The 22103-nt window shown below is 42.2% G+C and overlaps 1 protein-coding gene across 1 annotated transcript; it reads right to left on the reverse strand.

Moving 5' to 3' along the window:
• Positions 1 to 7007: 7007 nt before the first annotated feature.
• LOC308287259 (stomatin-like) lies at positions 7008 to 21983 on the reverse strand (the record flags this gene model as incomplete). Its single annotated transcript, XM_080728375.1, has 12 exons — positions 7008 to 7119; positions 7236 to 7343; positions 7457 to 7602; positions 7701 to 7826; positions 7925 to 8098; positions 9703 to 9837; positions 10454 to 10603; positions 11461 to 11514; positions 11611 to 11693; positions 13543 to 13615; positions 18835 to 18938; positions 21929 to 21983. The coding sequence occupies 12 exons, from the start codon at positions 21981 to 21983 to the stop codon at positions 7008 to 7010; spliced, it is 1320 nt and encodes a 439-aa protein (XP_080584501.1).
• Between the last annotated feature and the right edge of the window lie 120 nt (positions 21984 to 22103).

Raw genomic sequence — 22103 nt, forward strand, 5'->3', positions numbered from 1 at the left:
CTCAGTGGAGGAAAACGTAGGCTACTCCGATTTTTTACTTAGGTAAAACAAAAGTATCAATATTGCATTATTGAAATACTCTGTTACAAGTTAAAGTCCGGAATTCAAAATGTACTTGGGTAAAAGTAGGCTACGAAAGTGATGGCATCAAAATAAGCTCACAACGTGTCACAGTGCAGTGCGACGCGTTGTGAGCTTATAGCTTTGGCTATTTTCAAATATTCTATAAAACAGGGCTAAAGGCACTATGTTTTATAATATAATAATTTACATCTGCAAAGTAACTAGTAGGCCTAGCTATGTTTTCATATGGAGTAAAAGTACAATATTTGGATCCGAGATGTTGTGGTTTTCGTCAGTGAAAAAAAGGCAGTCGACTAACATTTTTCGTCATAGTTTTAGTCGACGAAATGAACACTAACTGGAAAGACAAAGACAAGAAGTTGTACGGTTGTAAGCTGCTATACAGTCAGACAAAGCACAAGAAAAGAGATCAGCATGTCCATCCCAGTTGTCTGTCTCCTCGGTACCTTTACCTTTAAGACTTAAAACATCCCAGCCGCCGTGAGTTATGGACAGGCGCAGATGGGGAAAGTGAAGAAACAGGGACCCCGATCGATCGGCGGGCGGGCGGGGTGGGCGGTGCATGGCCATGCGCACCGCAGACCATTAAACCAGGCGTCGGAGACACGGGGCCCCTGCCAAGCACAAGGGCCCCCGCGTCCAAATTTACTGCAGGTCTCAACCCCAAAGCACCTCTATAAAGCATCTGGGAGTCACCGTTGTACCGGCAGACCCCTGACTAAAGTAGAGGAGGGCTTTGAGGCCGACGGAAAGGACGAAAACAAAAGGAACCGTGGTGAGATGGAGGAGGGAAGACCTGAGATGATTTGAAATGCATTAACAGATGCCTGTCCGTATATACAGTTCTTCTCTGTCTCGAATTGCTACAGAAGACCGAGTGAGATGCATTTTGAATGTTGATACGATGCTGTGTAGACCAAAATACATACCAAATCGTAGTTGTCGGGTGGAAACCTCGTATCTCCAAAGTTTCAAATTTTGTACGTTCTTTCGCAAAGTAAAGCCCTGCTTCATCGTACAAGGCCGTCGCACAAAAGTAGTGAAAACAGCCGATCTACAAGCACACAACGCCTCGCGGTGCGAGGCGTTGTGTGCTTGTAGATCGGTTGTTTTCAGTAGTTTAAATCATTTTTAAAATGATAAATGCAAAACGAACGGTTTTGGACATACAAGGTTTTCACCCGACAACGACGAAGTATTATGTTGTAGGCCTAAGTATGCATCTGAATTACACATTACATTTTGGATAAATCAATGTAATTTATTGTCTATTTAATAATCCATATTATTAAATATATATGCTTTTCACGTAAAAAATATACCAATGCTTTCACCTGTGCAACGAAAGAGTTGATGGAAATTTGTATTATCATCCATGGTTATTAACCAATGTATTCACTTTTTTATGACAAAATCTGAACCAAAAAATAAATTATACCGGCACAGCATTATGTCTCTCTCAATTATTCTGATCATTACAATGCTGCACAAAGGACCGTGAGATAATACGGTACGGTTACTTAACCCATCCAGAACGGGTACACATCATAGTGTATTATAATGTTATGCTTTAACTAATGAAAAACAGCAGATATACAAGCTCACAGCGCGGCACCGAGTGCCACACTGCGAGCTTGTAGATCTGCTATTTTTGAAAAATCGTGAAAATTCGAATTTTGACCCGATTCTATAAGTGTCTTTTGAATCCTTCTAAGGTTTTTTTGGAAAAACGTATGTTTCTATGTCAGCAATCTGGCTAGCCATCGTCAAAGAAAAGATCGTTTTCACTTAAATGGAGCTCAGTTAGTCTGTTCTTGAGAGACTACTATGTCAGTGGTTCTCAAACCTTTTCATGTGAAGGACCCCCAAACTGATATTTATTTGGCCACGGACCCCCATTTCAAAATATCTAGTTCCAGGGACCCCCCAGAAAAAAATTTGAGTTACAAAGGTTCGCTTTAAAAATACATATAAAGATCTGCACACATTTTCACGACTTTTTTCAAAAATAGCAGATCTACAAGCTCGCAGCGCTGTGAGCTTGTATATCTGCTATTTTTTCACTGGTTAAAGCATTCAATAATTCTAGGCCTAAATGGGTTTTAATTGCGCTCCGGTGTCAACGCACCAAAAACACGTAGATCTTGGATGGTTCACCTCTGAGTGGAGGAGCACGACACCACACACAACCAGACAACCAATCAGGCATGAGGATACGGGATAATGAACAGCAAGGTGGTCATTATTCATAAATAAACTCTGACAGGGTGTCACCCTGAGGGGGTTTATTTCTCAATAACGAATGCCTCGCTGCCTTATTATAGTCTCACTTAGGACACGGCTAATTAACGAAGAAATCAATAATTTGACACATGGTATAACCAACAAATATTGTATTGGTTTAAAAAAAGGATTGAAGGATGCCTTCCACTGTACCAGCAGCAAGCTACGGAATGGAGGAAGAAACATGACAAGATATACTCTTAACTCCTAAAAGAAGTTTACTAGCAGTAGCAGTAGTAGTAGTACAGAAGTAGTGCTGATAGATATACATCTCCGAGTCAAATATTGTGCTTTTACTCCGCTACATTTATTTGAAACCTTTAGTTACTGGTTACTTTTCAGATATAAATAATAGTATACAATATAAAACATATACCACTTTAGCCCTATTTTATACGTAGGCTATATTTGAAAATAGACGATCTACAAGCTCGCGTTGTGAGCTTGTAGATCTTCTATTTTCGAACATTTTGTACTTTTACTTTTGGTACTTTAAAGTACATTTTGATGCCAATACTTTCGTACTTTTGCTCAAGTACATTTTGAATTTTTCGGACTTTTACTTGTTACAGCGTACTTCTAAAATGCAGTAACGATACTTTCACTTAACTGGTCACCTCTGGGACAACCAGATCTTATTTTATTGTTGTGTGGGACACGATCAACACAATCCTGAGTTATTTTTTGTGTTCAATCTGTGTTTTTAGATATTTTAGTATTTCAGCCGATTTCAGCATGCTACAACTGGTCATATGATGCAAAATGCATCATATGACCAGTTGTAGCATGCTGAAATACTAACATATCTAAAAACACAGATTGAACACAAAAAATTATTCAGGATTGTGTTGATCGTGTCCCAAACAACAATAAAATAAGATCTGGTTGTCCCAGAGGTGACCTGGTCCTTTAAGTAAAGAACGTGAATGTACATTTTTTTTTTTGAATCTGACCATTATCACCTGCAGCAACTGTTCTGCCGTGTCAACAGAGCTTGGTCCATATTTGACACGGCGAGTTTCTTCAGCGGCAACTCAAGGTCGCTGGCAGTGAAGGTTCAGCACATGGTGACAATTTATGAGCACAGGCTTATCACCCTCTCTTGTTCTTTTATTACCCCCCCCCCACCCCCCCCCCCCTCCTCCTCACCCAAGGCAAAGAAAGGCTGCTTAAGTGATAAAGTTCACTATTAGCTTCACATGGATTTCACACCAAAAGAAGAGGCTGTTTATAGTGTCTTTGATTACAGGCTATTATTGGCCATTGAAAACCATTGACATCTACAGTACGGAAGGAAGATTTACATTTACAACTGTCAGTACCATTTGCTATCTGTCCATGTGTGATGTTCTAAGAGGAATAGGCTAAAATAGTGCTATGTATTGTGAATTCCAATCGGCATACCCATAAAGCATTAGTAGGCTAGTAGAATCATGCTGAATGAAGGTGAAAGCAGGCCACAGTCACAGAAGCTCTGGTAGCCTGAGTGTATACTGAAGCATTTTCCTTGCTTCACTGAGCAACATAAAGGCTGTTCTTCCAAATAAGTAGAGCATGGTATTTTGTGTGACCCATTCGGTTATTGTCAAAAACAGTTTAAAAAAAATGCTCTCTCTCTCTCTCTCTCTCTCTCTCTCTCTCTCTCTCTCTCTCTCTCTCTCTCTCTCTCTCTCTCTCTCTCTCTCTCTCTCTTTGTCTTGCTAACAAACAAATGCACACATTTTTAGGGTAAATTGATTTCCATGATTGTCTTGCACGATGCCCATTTTCTCACAAAACAGGCGGGCTGTGCCAAACGTGCAAGCAGTCCCGTGTGAAATTTGTTTCACTTGTTTCAATTTGTTCTGGTCGGTATTAACTTAGTCTTCGGCTGCAAGAAAGTTGTGACTAGAGAAAGTGTATCTCGGGATGCACATGGGGATGGCGTGGCTCCAACGTGGATCTCAGACTTCATGTGTCCAAGCACTCATCTATGACAGTGCTTCCCAAACTGGGGGTCCCCAAATTATTTTTGCGGGGTCCCCTCCCAAGATGATTTTCTTAATTAATGTGCAACATTGTTTTCTCACCAAACAGTTAACAAACCAACATACAGTACAATGTGTATAAAGGGTATATGTTAAAATGTAATGACTTTTAATACCTTTTTCATACCAAATTATCCAAATTGTCAAATATTACATATCAGAAAGAGAAACATTGTGAAAACAAGCTTTGTAGCTCAGCTATTTTCACAATATCTACCTGTGAAACCGAGTCAAACTAAATGTCAGGGTGGGGGTGGGGTCCCCTGTTCAAATATGACTACTTTGGGGGGCAACAGCCTGAAAAGATTGGGAACCATTGGTATAACAGGGGTTCCCACACTTTTTTGCCTCAGGGCACCCCTATAAATATTCTTTTCATCCGAGGCACCCCTACATTATAATCACAATTTTCACTCCCAGCACCTTATATTAAGATATTGTAGCGATTATGTTGCGAAGAAAACATTGAGATAATAGACATTTTGGTTAGAACTGACTGAAAATAACTGTGTACTTTAACTTTAAGATGAAATTTTAAAAAAATTCAAGTGTCCAAATAAATTCCAAATATTATCAAATTATCTCGCGGCACCCCTGGACTGCTGTCACCCCAGGGTGCCCTGTCACCCACTTTGAAAACCTCTGGTCTATAACATGATTTCAGTCCTATTGTCACCATTGACTTCCGTTATATAACAAAACATTTCAAAAAGTATACAACTTTTTCTTCCATATAAAGTCCACTTTGTCAACCAAGAGTGTTTACACAGTCCATTATGTAATCATTCTAATAAGCGACACAGACTGTGAAGGAAAGGAGACAGCCTTGTTTAGGCCCTAGACAGCCTGGTGGTTGACGAGTCGCACACAGTGGATGGTTATCTATTGTCTATTGTTTTCTCAAGTATACACACAACAAGCTGCCAGGCAGGCAGGGGCGTCACAAGGGGGGGGGAGTGGGACCGAGTTACTGGGGCCCAAGGTGGAGGAGGGGCCTTAATTATTTTATACTTTAGCTATTGAAAAATAGCAGATATACAAGCTCACAGCGCGGCTGCGAGCTTGTAGATCTGCTATTTTTGAAAAGTCGTGAAAATGTGTGCAAATCTTTGAATATATATATATATATTTTTTTAAGCGAACATTTGCAACTCAAATTTTGCTTCTGGGGGGGGGGGGGGGGGGGGGGGGTCCCTGGAACTAAATATTTTTAGATGGGGGTCCGTGGCCAAATACATATCATTTTGGGGGTCCTTCACATGAAAATGTTTGAGCACCACTGACTTAGGTTTTTCAACAACAAAAAAACGTAGAAGGATTTGAAATATTCAAAGACACATTTAATGTTCACGATTTTTTAATAATAGCAGATCTACAAGCTCACAGTATATCTGCTATTTGTCAATAGTTAAAGCACAAACTGACGCATAATAATGCGTTCCCATTCTAAATGGGTTGAAGAAGAACATTCATGGGGGGGCCCCGCAGTGAATCCTTGTACCCAGGGCCCAGGGTTTGGGTCGACACCCCTGCAGGCAGCAGACTATACAGACAGCAGCAGGGAGAGACAGTGAGAGAGAGACGCCCTCAGAGCATCTGCTCACACATACATCACTGGTTCTCACACAGTGTCACGTCAAGGAGCACCAAATTAATACTTGGCCTCAGACCAACATCTGTGTATTGTGTCTCTCTGTGTCTCTCGGTTCCTTGAGTCGCGAAAAGGAAAATGAAGTAGTTTGAAGTTCCGTCTGAAAATATTTTGTGCCAGGGACACAGCTATTTTTATTGGAGCGCTGAATGGATATGTCCGTATGTGGCTAGCTATGTGTGTGGGTGGCAGGCTTGCTATGTCCGTATCATGCACGCACGCACACACGTGTGCACACACACACACACACACGCAGCCTCCACCGCTCAGTTCACACAGGTGTGATTTTTAAGTAGCAGATCAACAAGCTCTCAATGTGTCGCGTTGTGACGCGTTGTGAACTTGTTGATCTGCTGTTTTCAAACAACCTATGTTTAGGGTTAAAGTGGTCAAACTGATTTGTATGCTATATTAACACACATTGATGGTGGGCCCCCTTGTCCGCACTATGAGAACCACCAAAATACATACAATAAATGGTTGAAAATGTGTGTCTCTCTCCAGTTCTGAGGGGTAAAGGAAGAATACTGACTTCGTCCAGGGCTGTGACAATTATTACATAATCGCCTAATCACGATTATTTGACATAATCACGATTATTTTTCATAATCGTCATAACCGTTTCCATGTTGAAAAATAGTGGAAATAGCCAATCTACAAGCTTGTAGATCGGCTATTTCCACTATCAATGATCTTTTTTATGTATAAAGTCAAATATGTCATAATTTCTTTGTATATTTAGGTTATGTGTCATATCTACCATGTGCAACTTCAAACAACGACAAAAACACAATTAAATCGTTAATCGCTATTATTTGAGCGACAATCGTCGTGTAAAATGTCATAATCGTGACAGCCCTGACTTCGTCCATCATTATGTCCTTTGAATAACAGGCTGCAGGATGTCTACAGGCAGAGGGAAGATGATGGTGGAGGTGTGTGAACAACAGGCTGCAGGATGTCTACAGGCAGAGGGAAGATGATGGTGGAGGTGTGTGAACAACAGGCTGCAGGATGTCTACAGGCAGAGGGAAGATGATGGTGGAGTTGTGTGAACAACAGGCTGCAGGATGTCTACAGGCAGAGGGAAGATGATGATGGAGTTGTGTGAATAACAGGCTGCAGGATGTCTACAGGCAGAGGGAAGATGATGGTGGAGTTGTGTGAATAACAGGCTGCAGGATGTCTACAGGCAGAGGGAAGATGATGGTGGAGTTGTGTGAATAACAGGCTGCAGGATGTCTACAGGCAGAGGGAAGATGATGGTGGAGTTGTGTGAATAACAGGCTGCAGGATGTCTACAGGCAGAGGGAAGATGATGGTGGAGGTGTGTGAACAACAGGCTGCAGGATGTCTACAGGCAGAGGGAAGATGATGGTGGAGGTTTGTGAATAACAGGCTGGATGTCTACAGGCAGAGGGAAGATGATGGTGGAGTTAGAGGATGCAGGATGTCTACGGGCAGAGGGAAGATGATGGTGGAGTTACAGGATGCAGGATGTCTACGGGCAGAGGGAAGATGATGGTGGAGTTGTGTGAACAACAGGCTGCAGGATGTCTACAGGCAGAGGGAAGATGATGGTGGAGTTGTGTGAACAACAGGCTGCAGGATGTCTACAGGCAGAGGGAAGATGATGGTGGAGTTGTGTGAATAACAGGCTGCAGGATGTCTACAGGCAGAGGGAAGATGATGGTGGAGTTGTGTGAATAACAGGCTGCAGGATGTCTACAGGCAGAGGGAAGATGATGGTGGACTTGTGTGAACAACAGGCTGCAGGATGTCTACAGGCAGAGGGAAGATGATGGTGGAGTTGTGTGAATAACAGGCTGCAGGATGTCTACAGGCAGAGGGAAGATGATGGTGGAGTTGTGTGAACAACAGGCTGCAGGATGTCTACAGGCAGAGGGAAGATGATGGTGGAGTTGTTTTGTGCTGCCATGGTGTGGAGGGCCTGCAGGTAGCGCAGCTGCAGGGCAGTGGGGGACTCTGAGATCACTGTGGATGCTTCCCTGAGAGCTCTGGAGGCATCCATCTCTCCCTCAGCAGCAATAACCTAGAATACACGCACGCACGCACGCACGCACGCACGCACGCACGCACGCACGCACGCACGCACGCACCCACGCACACACACATACACACACACACACACACACACACACACACACACACACACACACACACACACACAGTATGCAGATGCAGATGCAGATACAGCGAAACTCTGGGAGTGTACAAATGGATTTGTACACTCTCAGAGTCGAAATATCGTTTTTAATAAAAAAAAAAACAAGTATATCGAAATGAAAACAGCTAAAATCGAATTTATCGTTTCACTTTGTATCGCATCGAATCGACAGTGCAAATAATCGATTGTATCGATACTACCTACTTGTGCATTGTAATTAACATTTTTAAGAAGAAAAAATTAAAAGGAGGGGTTTAATTACTTTTCCTTTCCATATAGCTACACTGGTCTATTGATAAATGTGTGTAATGTCTGGGTTCATATCAAGGTGCAGGTTTGTTATGTGTTCAAATATAATGTCCATGTATTTGCTAGATAATCACTGTGTTTACTTATTTATATCCATAATAAAAATCCCTTAAAAACCTGCACTATCCACACTTTTCACAAAGATTTAATTTCCTTGCTAAATAGTTACTATATCGATTTTAAATCATTGAATCGAATCGCATCGTATTGCCATGAATGAACCGATATCGTCCATGTTTCGTATCGTCAACCGTGTATTGTGATATGTATTGAATCACTATTAAAATGTATCATTTACACCTCTAAAATGAGGACATAATAATGGTGTGTAAAACAGAAAATCTAAACTTTTCCACAGACAAGACCAAATCTTGCCACGGACACGTTTGTCTGTGTACGGACAAATTGGTGACCCCTGTCTAATTAGTCAAGTAAAAATAAAGCTGAGGTTGGAAACAATTGCGTTATTTAGTTTTTCAACTGATTCTGACAGGAAATTAGGTCTACTAGCCAAGATAAAAAAATCTACCATAATCTGCTCACTGCAAATACCCACAGTGGCCAAATCAAGTTGGGCTCCCATCGACTTTCTATACAGGAGGAAAATACCCAGAAAAAAATCTGCTTTAAGTAGGATGTGAGGGGTCTAACTAGGGGTTTGTCATGATGCTGAATCCATTGCAAGCATTTGTTTTGCACAAAAAACATTCATTGGCCCCAGAAAACGCCCACAAAACTGATGAAAAGTGATGACTCATCACTTTTCATCACTAAACCATCATTTTCTGGGGCCATTTTTAGTCCAAGGAATGTTTTTTGTGCAAAACAAATGCTTGCAATGGATTCAGCATCATGGCAAACCCCTAGTTAGACCCCTCACAGCCTACTTAAAGCAGATTTTTTTCGGGGTATTTTCCTCCTGAATAGAAAGTCGATGGGAGCCCAACTTGATTTGGCCACTGTGGGTATTTGCAGTGAGCAGATTATGGTAGATTTTTTATCCTGGCTAGTAGACCTAATATCCTGTCAGAATCAGTTGAGAAACTAAATAACACAATTTTTTCCAACCTTTTTTTTCCTAGAATTACTAGACTAAATCTATCATACATGTGTGGACATGTTGAGCCACAAGGCCACACACGCACATCACATCTCCTGACCTTTGCCCTGGCCTCCCTGCTGGCCTGTGCCTCTGCTGCCATGTCCTTCTGTAGCTGAGCAGGAAGCTTCACGTCCTTGATGTCCACGCGCTCCACCTTGATGCCCCATACATGTGTTGCGTCATCCAAGGATTCCTGCAGTCATTGTTTGAATAACAAACACGCTGTGCACGTTTGAACACACAGTACAGCAGGCACGTGCATACATAGACATGAAAGGGGGCTTGAGCCCCTGCCCTTTTATCTGTCTGTAAAAAGTGCCCTCTCCAGACCATGAACGCTGTCTTTACTATGGTGAAAGAAATGCAAATGCCCTCTTTCCATGTCATACCTGAAGGCAGCATTCAAGAGGATTGCCTTGTCCAAACTCTCCTGAACTTGAATACTATATACAGCATCTTTGAAAGAATAGCTCTCTCTGTTTAGAAATCTATGCCGTTATGCCACATCTCCAGTATTGACATGATTATACTTACTTCAGTGTGGTATCAAGCATCGAAAATAGCAGACCTCCAAGCTCACAACGCGGCGCAGCGCTGTGAGCTTGGAGGTCTGCTATTTTCAATAATTTCTCCCCAAAGCCCTTTTAGAAATTTCAGACCGTGCCTCTCTAACATTCTCTAACTAACACTAAAACGAATAAAAAAAGAAAGTAGAAAAGCTGTGTTAAAGATCGAATCTAACCTAAACTGAGATTCTAACCTGCATGCTCCATGAGATGCCCTCTCTATCAGACAACAGAGGTTCTCACCTGCATGCTCCATGAGATGCCCTCTCTATCAGACAACAGCTCCTCCAGGTTCTTGGTTCCCAGAACGTTCCTCAGTGTCGTCTGTGCCAGCAGCAGCGTGGATGAGTTCACGTCGGACACGTTGGCCACAGAGGAGATGGGACATTGGACCTGGAAGTAGGCCTGTCACAATTATTATATGATCGTTAGGGGTGTAACGATATAGTAACTGCATCGAAATATCGTTTTCAACTTTAAAAAATCGAAATATATCGAAATGAAAACAGCTAAAATCAAATCGTATCGTTTGATTTTGTATCGGATCGATTGTACTGATACTACCTCCTTGTGCATTGTGTTTAGCATTTTATAAGAAGAAAAAATGAAAAGGAGAGGGTTAATTATACTTTTCCATTCCATATAGCTACACTGGTCTATCGATAAATGTGTGTAATCTCTGGGTTCATGTCAAGGTGCAGGTTTGTCAATATACAATGTCCATGTATTTGGCAGATAATCACTGTGTTTACTTATTTATATCCATAATAATACATGTTTCCCTTAAAAACCTGCACTATCCACACCTTTCAGACAGATTACATTTCTTTGCTAAATAGTTACTATATTGATTTTAAATCATTGAATCGAATCGTATCGTATTGCCAAGAATGAACCAATATCATCCATGTATTGTATCGTCAACCATGTATCGTGATATGTGTCGAATCTCTATTAAAATGTATCGTTACACCCCTAATAATCGTCTAATCGCAATTATTTGACATAATCACAATTATATTGTCATAATCGTCATAATCGTTTACATGTTATAAAGTTGTCAAATATGTCAGTAATCTATTTGTATATTTAGGTTATGCGTTATATCTGCCATGTGCAAATTCAAAACTCACCAGACAAACAGAAATGTAATTGTCAACGACGAAAACACAATTAAATCATTAATCGCAATTATTTGAGTGACGATTAATCGTTTAATGTAAAATGTCATAGTCGCGACAGCCCTATACCTGGAAGTACACCACACCATCCACGGATACCGTCACTGAGTCTTTGGTTAGGATCTGCAGAGGAACAGAGACAGAGTTGACTGGGATAAGTGCTCTAGTGGTGAACTGTATGTAATATTAAAATGAAAACAATGTGGAGAAGATCATTACCTCTTGAGGAGGGATGTCAAAAGACACTATTCTCAGACCCACTTTCACAAATCTATCGATGCAGGGCAGGACAAAGAAAAGCCCTACGAACATAAATCAATAAATGGATGCGGATCCCTGCGTTCACAGGCATGCTAGCAGAATAACCTTGTTTTTCTTTTTGAGTGAGTAAAGTTTAAACCCATTTAGGCCTAAAATTATTGGATGCTTTAACTATTAAAAAAATAGCAGATACACAAGCTCACAGCGCGGCACCGAGTGCCGCGCTGCAAGCTTGTAGATCTGCTGTTTTTGAAAAAGTTGTGAAAATGTGTGCAAATCTTTGAATATATGTATTTTTAAAGCGAACGTTTGTAACTCAAATTTTGTTTCTGGGTGGTCCCTGGAACTAGATATTTTGAGATGGGGGTCCGTGGCCAAATACATATCAGTTTGGGGATCCTTCACATGAAAAGATTTGAGAACCACTGACATAGTAGTCTCTCAAGAACAGACTAACTGAGCTCCAGTTATGTGAAAAGGACCTTTACTTTGACGATGGCTGGCCAGATTGCTGACATAGAAACATAGGTTTTTCAAAAAACCTTAGAAGGATTCAAAAGACACTTATAGAATCGGGTCAAAATTCGAATTTTCACGATTTTTCAAAAATAGCAGATCTACAAGCTCGCAAGCTTGTATATCTGCTATTTTTCAATAGTTAAAGCATAAAATAATGACACACAATAATGTGTACCCGTTCTAATTAAAGAACAAGGTTGCCTACAACAGACTCAGTCCTTGACGGCATACAAAATCATAATGTTCAACAAACAAATTCAACCTCCAAAAAAAGAGTTATATTCTCTTCACAATTATCAAAGCATACACTATCTAATAGGGCATTAACCAAAAAGTCAACAAGTCAGTACACAAGTCGACTGCCACCAGGGAAAGTCGAAAGTCTAAAAACAAACTAAAAACATATTTATTTCATCATTATTTTTTACTCCATGTGTGCGTGTGTACAGCATTCAAACTTTAGGATTGCTTATTGTCAAGGACAGAATGATTCGCTCCTTTTCCAACTGTGTTCTTTCAATGGAATTAAAGCACAGGGTTTCGTTCACGCATTGTTCATCAAACAATAAAGTCGATTTCAACTAAATTTTTTACTGAGTCGAGTCGAATTGCAAAAATCACATGTCGTTAATGCCCTACAATCTAAGTCCACCCCCACATTTTATTTTTCTTTTTTTATTAACTTATATTCCTCTCTCAAACTCATACTGGGACGTGCTGGCCATTGGGAAAAGCGGGACAACTCCCGAACAGCCGGTTCATTCCCAGCCGGTCCAGGCTGGCCATTAGGAAAAAAATAAAAAATAAAATGTCGGCCTTCGTTCCATTTTGGGGGCTGGGCGGACAACAAAGTAAATCGTCACTGTCAGGCAGAAACCTTGTATCTCCAAGTTTCAAATGTGTAATTTTTTTCGCAAAACAAAGCCCTGCTTCATCATACAAGGCCGTCGCACAAAAGTAGTGAAAACAGCAGATCTACAAGCACACAACGCCTCACGGTGTGAGGCGTTGTGTGCTTGTAGATCGGCTGTTTTCACTAGTTTAAAACATTTTTAAAATGATAAATACAAAACAAACGGTTTTGGACATACAAGGTTTCCACCCGAAAACGACAAAATATAACTCATGTAATTGGCCCACTGGCTTGTCACTTGTCATGATCTGAAATGGCAAATCTTTGAGTAGCAGCAGCAGCGCTATAGAGAGATCTCTCTCTCTATAGCGCGCAACGAGGGCCTCTACAACTCTTTTTCCCGGGCTGAATCAGGAGCCCAGCACGTCCCTGCTGAGATGGCCATGGCACCCATACATAACTGGAGAGAAACACTCCACATTCTACGCTACAACAGTCAGCAGTTCTCAGTAACGTACCTGGACCTCTGGGCTTCCTGTCTGTGATCTGACCCAGTCTGAAAATGACAGCTCGTTCATACTCCTTAACCACCTGCATGTCAGGGACAGGACAGATGGCATGAGGGAAAATGATGCAACACAATTCAGTTCAGTTCAGATTTTGTGAACTATTTGTCGGGTGGAAACCTTGTAAGTCCAAAACCATAACTTCTCATAGCTGTGGAGGAAGTCATGAAATCTTGCACTTGGTGATAGGTTTTAGATTGTTTTTCTCTTGGTGTTAGTTATGGTCGTAAGATTTTCAAAAGTTTGGGATTGAACCATATACTGACATATATAATATTGGATTCATTGCAAACAGACCACTAGGGGGTGAGCCCAATTTTGTGCGCTGGTTTTTGAAAACCTTATGCCCATACCTAACACTGTGCCAAAGATCTAAAACTTATCACCAAGTTCACAATTATTATGATCACGGAAGCCATCGTGGACGCCATCATGAAATGACGCCTTTCCAGAACTTGGATTTTCCACATTTTCTAGTATGTTATTTAGCATACCCAATAGTAACAGAATCTATTGAAAAATCTCCAATGAGTCGAGCCCAACTTATTTGCGATGGTTTTTGTAAACCTTATAACCATACCTAACACCATACCAAAAATCTATAACAGGCCGATTCGCGTTTTCTCCACTGATCAGTTTAAAACTGTATGCTCCTAGAGGCCAAGAAAAACCTTTGCCCTGCATTTTTCACATCAACATTTTAATATTACTCAAAAATCACACAAATCAGTACACAGTATCTCTATAGTCATGTGATCAAGATGTATCTGAGATAATCTTATTTTGATGATGTTGGCCGAATCCCTCCCTGGCTATCAGGAAGCTGTTGTTAACAAGTCTTTGGATATTACTAAAGATTTCATGTGGGTGGTGTTGTTATTTATAACAGGTTGCACTTGTTGGTGACGATGTCACAAAGAACGCTGCTCCTCATTGGCTAAGGGCCCTGCCTTTGTACTGTCGGTAATCTTTTTGAGGAGAATAACCTTGGTCTATAAAGTGTTAGTTTAACATGGTCTCGCCTTTCAGCGAGCCCACAATAATGTAAGCATAATCACAGTATAAAAGGAATCACACACATCTAATATAGGACACAATTTAAAGTACAAATAGAAAATGTTCTCTAGCATCTTGTTTGTTTGCTTGTTTGTTTAGGTACTGTCTGACATCACTGCGACTAGAGGCCACTATCCCCCTGGGCCACAGAGTAACTTTTGGGCTGTGCTAACCGCTCCTACGTCTGCCTTTGTGTGTAGGTCCCTATATACGTCCCTTTGTTCGTCTCTATGAGTACCATTATGCATGACTAATGTCACGCGAGACTAACGCCATAAAAAATGCATGTGTGTTGTGTTTGATATTTGACAATGACATACCTTACAGAGTCGTGGGACTGATTTGTTTTGACGAGATAAGTTAATAGCATTGTTACGTGTTTTGTGCTTTGACTTGCCATACATTGGCCTTCCATATATGGCCACAGTATGTCACGGCTTGCCCTGTGACGTAGCGGCACTGCCTTTAAAAGGCCTGTCAGTGATTTAGCTGTCAGTTGGCCAGTCTTTGCTGAAGTTGAGTAGAATTGTTTTGCACTTACATAAGAGGAAGAATACAAAGAAGTCCTACAAACAGTTTCTTCAACAATACTAGACGAGAAAGAGAACAGACCAGACCCAACTCAAGCCATTTCATTTCATTTAACCTTCACTTTACTGACCTGAAGCTGAAGTTGAGTTGAATTATGCTGAATTTAATTAAGAGGAATACAAGAGAAATCCCTTTCTTCAACCAGAACACTTGCAAATATGTTGTCAATAGAAACAAAACCCAACGGACAGACCTCCTGGAGAACGGTACAGGAAAAGCCCGGTAAGGCGTCGTAAGGGAACGTAGAGAAGACAGGAGCAGAAAGAGAGGAAAAGAGGAGAACATAGGTGAGCAAGAGAGCAAAAAAGTAGATCAGGAGAAGACAGAGCAGGAGAATAGTAAAATGGAGAAGCTGACAGAAGAGTATTCAACACCTGGAAGCACACCGGCATGGGGGCATCGCTCAGGACAGACCTTCAGGGCACCTGATGATCATCACAACATCATCCAAGGGTCTTCTCTGTCCCCTGACCCCTACGCTGCTGGAGAGATCAGCACCCATGCCGCGGACCCCTTCGCTTCCAGGGAGACCAACGCCTGCACCGTCCCGTCAGCGCAGGGTCTCGACGTGCCAGAGCAGCTCTCCGAGCTGGTGACCAAAGTGGAGGTGAAGGAGTTGGAGCGGCAGGATCAGTATATAGAAGACGCGATAATTGCCTATTATAAGAACAAGAAGAAGAAAAGGGTGGTGAAGAACGCAGAGACGAATGGGGCTGTACAACAGGACGGGAACAAAGAAGAGCAAGAGATTGTGGAGGACAAAAAGAAGGAGATGGAGGAGAGGGAACTCCTGATAGAGGAGTGTTCACCTGAACGCCTGATCCAAACATCTGCATGCGGGCCACACACACAGACCTTCAGAGCATGTGATGAAGATGAGGACATCCAAAGCTTTTCTCCAAAACAGTGCCTGCCGTTAGAAGAGCAGCTGCACGCGGCACGGCAGGAGATTGAGCGCCTCACCCATGAGAACACATTGCTTAGGGCATCCTGCTTTGGTCTGATTAGATTCAAGAACGATCCTAAGCTTTTAAATTCCCACTCTGGATTTCAGGACTATTACCAGTTAAGAGCACCCTACACTGATGGAGAGATCAGGGTCTGCCCCGCTCAACCCTACGCTGCAGGAGAGGTCGGCACCCGCCCCACTGACCACACTACTGATGGAGAGACCCGTGCCTATCCCTCTGAGCCCTACGCTGTTGGAGAGATCGGCGCACACCCCTTCCAGACATCTCAGGGCCACAACGTGCCACAGGATTGGCCTGAGCTGGAGGAGAATAAGGTGAAGGAAAGGTGGGAGCCCCACTTAGACAAGGCCATCGATAAGTTCTCTTTCTTCTAACAACCTCCTGAGGAGCTGCCAGAAGCAAAACCAAAGGAGCTGAAAGCAAAACCAGGAGAGATTACTGAGTTTGAGAAGGATGAGGAGGAGGTGGTTGAGAAAAGCCAGAGTCCAACAACAGGTTCTCCTTCTATCAACCTCCTGAGGAGCTGCCGGAAGCAAAACCAGATGAGATTAATAAGTCGCAGGAAGGAGGATGATGAACAGAAGATGGCGGTGGAAGAGAATAAGAAATTCATGCCTGTGTGTGAGCCTCACTCAGTAGAGCAGTCCCACTTAGAAGAGTCCAGCAATACGTTCTGTCAATCTCTTGAGGAGCTGCAGGAAGCAAAATACGAGCCCCACTTAGCAGAGCAGCCCATCGATACATTCTCCTGCCTGTCTCCTGAGGAGCAGCTCCTGGAATCAAACCCAGAGAAGGAAAATAAGGAGAAGGTGGTACAGAATATGGTGGCAGAGAGGGACACGGAAAGCCTCCCTGCATCCGAGCCCCACTTAGCTGAGCCCAACTCAGCAGAGCACCTATACGTACATACACTCTCCTGCCTGTCTCCTGAGGAGCTGGGAGCAAACACGGAGGAGAAGAATAAGGAGGCGGTGGAGGGGGAGGAACTGAAGATGGTGGTGAAGAAGAAATGGGATAGGAGGCCAGAGGTTGAGGGGTCGAGGAAAAACAAGAGGATAGAGGAGGGTAGGAGGGTGGTAAAAAAAAAGATGAGGCCAGAGGAGACAGAAGCCAGGAGGAAAAGAGTTGCAAAGAAGCTAGTGTTAAACCTTTGGGAGAAGGTGCATCGCGCCAATAGGCAGAGTCATAACAAGTGGAAGGCAGACACGAATGAGAGGCTGATGGCCGTGGAGGAGTTGGTGAAGGAGAGAGATGATGGGAGAGGATTAACTCGAGACCCAATGGAGATGTCTGCGAGCAAAAAGGAGAATGTTCAGGGGGTCAGGTATCCCATCAACACTCACCACCAACTGGTTATCGGAAACATTTCTCACGCCAAGATCCAATACCCTTCAGGCTTAGCTCAAACAGGACTTTGAACGGTATGGTACAGTCCCACACATGCAGCAGGCTCCCGTTTTTTGGACCCGTGCATGTAAAAAGTGTATGCTTTGGACTCTTTGGTCGCGTCATGGATCAAATAAGTAAGCTTTTAATTTTAGTTTCAACATGCCAAAAAAAAAGGAAAAAAAAACTAAACTAAACTTTATAATAAAAAAGATCACACCCACTGTGAAGTGAGCGGTGGTCGTGCTTGCACAAAAAAGAACGCTGAGGAAAAAGGCTACAGACACACACACAGCCACTCTTAGGAGCGGTTTACCACCGCTCAAAAATGTGTAGTCTGTTTGTTGACACCTTGTTATTTTATCTTTCCTTGTAATAATTATTAACCTACAATAGTATATTAATGGAGGTGGGGGATGGGCAGTGAGCACCTGAAAGTTGACTGCAGCAAATAGTCAGCTCACATGATGTAATACTGATGGCTAGATCAAAATAATTGAGTGTACTTCTGTACTTCTATCAGTTGCTATTATTAAGTAACTGGAAGTAATTTATACAAACCCACTTAACTACACCAGTAAGACACCTAATGGTGAAAAGCAACCTAGTTCGCATCATGTCTTCTGGCTATCTGGCCAGTGATGTTTATCAGACCATATTGATGACATCAGGGATCTCTATTATCAGCATAAAAGGGATTCTGTGGAATACCCATATATGGACTTTTAACATGGAGATCCAGTTGATTGGTGGTCAGCTCCACATAGGGATCTCCATATATGGGCAGTGATTTGGTTCTCCTGCCATTACAGGGATCTCCATATCTCCATATGCGCATAAAGGGGATTTGGTTCCCGTGGCATCACATGGATCTCTATATATGGGCATAAAACGGATTTGGTTCCCCTGACAACACAGTGATGTCAGAGCGTGATGTCAGAGCGTGAGAGTCAATCAACATAAAAGACAAGCGTTACACATACAGATACGGACAAGATGTGACGGTTCTGATACTAAACTGCGACCTACTTTTTTTTAAATAGCAGAAATAAACGATGTACAAGCTCAGTGTGTGAGGTTGCAGATCAGCATTTTTGCATTTGTGTGACACTATGATTAAAAGTAGCTAGGACATTCATTTACAACAACAAAAAAAAAATTGTTAGACAGCAACGGTGTGCATTTTTCCTTCACGTTGGCTGTTCTGCTACTTCATTAGCATAATGTCAGCATACTCTACCTTAAGACAAATGAATATGGACAAGGGGAAGGTTGCTGCGATGAAGAGCAGCGATATGATGACCAGAATCCAGCCCAAACATCCCAGCCTCCCAGAGGGTTTCACTGCATGTGTACAGGAAGTGAAGAACAGCGTAAAGCAGAGGTTTTCAAACTTTTTTGACTCAGGGTACCCCTGTAAATAACCATTTCATCCACGCCATGGCACCCCTGAATTATACTGTTCTCTTTCGTGTTCGAGACTGACTCTCCACTACATATTACAATATGTAATGGAGAGCCAGTCTCTCCACTCAGAGAACCTGGGTTACAACGTTACCTTCCGTTATGTTTTAGAATCTTATACAGATCCTTCTGGAAAGACTAGAATATTACCCTATGTAAATAGGATGCATCTTTCCACCTGAGTTACGGTATGTATTTCAGGTAAATATCCGTTTCCATCAGAACTGACTGAAAATAACGTTATACCTGACGTGTAACCACTTGAACCTCAGCATCCCTATTCTGCATGGGAGGAAGGTTCACCAGAAATAGCAGATCTACAAGCTCACAACACGTGTTTGGTGAAGAGAGCTGGGGTAGATGGAAAAAAGAACTCTGTCGAGTGCAAATCAGGTCTGTTTTACTAAGCATAGTGGTGGTTAAGTGGTTAAACTGAAGTGATACTGATGAATTCCAAATATTATCAAATTATTCTGTGGCACCCCTGGACTGGCATCACAGCCAGGGACGTGCTGGCCATTGGGAAAAGCGGGACAACTCCCGAACGGCCGGTTCATTCCCGGCCGGTCCGGGCCGGCCATTAGGAAAAAGCAAAGCCCTGCTTCATCATACAAGGCCGTTGCACAAAAGTAGTGAAAACAGCAGATCTACAAGCACACAACGCCTCGCGGTGCGAGGCGTTGTGTGCTTGTAGATCGGCTGTTTTCACTAGTTTAAATCATTTTTAAAATGATAAATACAAAACAAACGGTTTTGGACGTACAGAGTTTCCACCCGACAACGACGAAATATAACGTTTGTAATTGGCCCACTGGCTTGTCACTTGTCATGATCTGAAATGGCAAATCTTTGAGTAGCAGCAGCGCTATAGAGAGAGATCTCTCTCTATAGCGCGCAATGAGGGCCTCTGCAACTCTTTTTCCCGGGCTGAATCAAGGGCCCAGCACGTCCCTGATCACAGCACCCACTTTGCGAAACCCTGGCATGAAGTCATCTTCTCTGACACTTTTAAAGTGTTCCCTGCTTCTGCCTCTCTCATATAAGCTGCTCTGTTCTGCTCACACAAGCAAATAGAAATAATAATTCAATGGGGTGAAACCTTTCAACGTCCCAGACAATTACCAACAGCTAATTTATTTGTTTGTGATAATGGTCCTTGACTCCTGCACAACAATGATGCTGCTGCTGGTCCCTGTAGTTATGCATGCTACCAGGGGCGTCGCACCAAATTCTGGGCCCTGGGTACAAGGAATCACTGCGGGGCCCCCATGAATGTTCTTCCTAGGGGGAGGGGGTTTAACCCATTTAGACTGGGAACACATTAATACGCAGTATTTTGTGCTTTAACTATTGAAAAAAAATAGCAGATATACAAGCTCACAGCGTGGCACCAAGTGCCGTGCTGCGAGCTTGTATATCTGCTATTTTTGAAAAATCTTGAAAATCTTTTAATATTTCAAAATCCTTCTAAGGTTTTTTGAAAAACCTATGTTTCTATGTCAGTGGTGCTCAAACCTTTTCATGTGAAGGACCCCCAAAACGATGTGTATTTGGCCACGGATCCCCACCTCAAAATATTTAGTTCCAGGGATCCCCCAGAAGCAGAATTTGAGTTACAAATGTTCGCTTAAAAATACATAGATTCAAAGATTTGCACACATTTTCACGACTTTTCAAAAATAGCAGATCTACAAGCTCGCAACACAACACTCTTTGCCGTGCTGTGAGCTTGTAGATCTGCTATTTTTCAATAGCTAAAGTATAAAAGAATTAAGGCCCCTCCACCTTGGGCCCTAGTAACTCAGTCCCACTTTTCCCCCCCTTGTGACGCCCCTGCATGCTACTGTGCTGTGCTGTGCTGTGCTGTGCTGTGCTGTGCTGTGCTGTGCTGTGTTTCTACAGTAGGGGCGGGTCAACAGTTAATCAAAATTAACAATTTCAATTTCATCACTTGGAGAAAGTAAACATTTTGGAGAAATGTTGCAATTGTTTTGCTTGGGATTTTTTTTTTTTTTTTTTTTTTTAACATATTCATAAATATTCATGAATGCATTGTGAGATTCTGGATCTGCTACAGTATTTATGTGCAACAACATCGTACAATAAAGTATAAAATAGGACTCACGTTGTTAACTAGAGTCTAGACTCTAGTCTAGACAAGTCGATATAGTCAAAATACTCTCATGTCGGTTTGTTTATATGAATGATGCACTTGTCCAGTAAACAAAAAGCGAATCGATAGAATAATCGCTAAGAAACTAACTGCAGCTCTATTCTACAGTATAGTTCTACAGATTTGTCGAGAAATCAGGCCTTTGTCTGAGCTGTGGATTGACTGGATTCTACCTTCAGCATATCGTCACTGTCGTGCAGAAACCTCATATCTCCAAGTTTCAAATGTGTACACTTTCTAGCAAAGTAAAGCCCTGCTTCATCAGACAAGGCCATCGCACAAAAGTAGTGAAAACAGCAGATCGTCTGTTTTCACTAGTTTAGTTAATTTCTTAAATGATAAAAACGAACGGTTTTGGACATACAAGATTTCCACCTGACAATGACGATATACCGTGTATCCCACAGCATCAAGTAAGATGATGAGGATGTTGTCATCAACCTCTAGAACCTCCTCCAATACTTTGTTGACTGGGTCTTGTTTGTTTTCCTCTTCATCTCTTCGCTGAAAATAACCGATCGGTTATTTTATGTGAATGTTCACCTATTATGACATGCCCAGAATGGGGACGCTAGGATTCATGTGGTTAAACAATACACACAGACACACACACACACACACACGCACGCACACACACGCACACACACGCACACGCACGCACACACACACACAACAAAATGTATGAGCATTCACGTACCTTCTATGTTCTCTGGGTTGCTGATCTGATTCTGAATCTCACCCTGCCCAACCATGTCTCTTGTAGAGGCTGGACCAGCATTAGTTATGCTTCAGGTATGTGCATGTGCTGCACCGAAGACAGCGGTAGGCTTATTTACCTGCTTCTTCTTTCTCCTACAAGGGTGTGGTCTATT

The sequence above is a fragment of the Nannobrachium achirus genome (assembly GCF_963921795.1).
Source record: "Nannobrachium achirus genome assembly, chromosome: 6".
Classification (NCBI taxonomy): Eukaryota; Metazoa; Chordata; class Actinopteri; order Myctophiformes; family Myctophidae; genus Nannobrachium; species Nannobrachium achirus.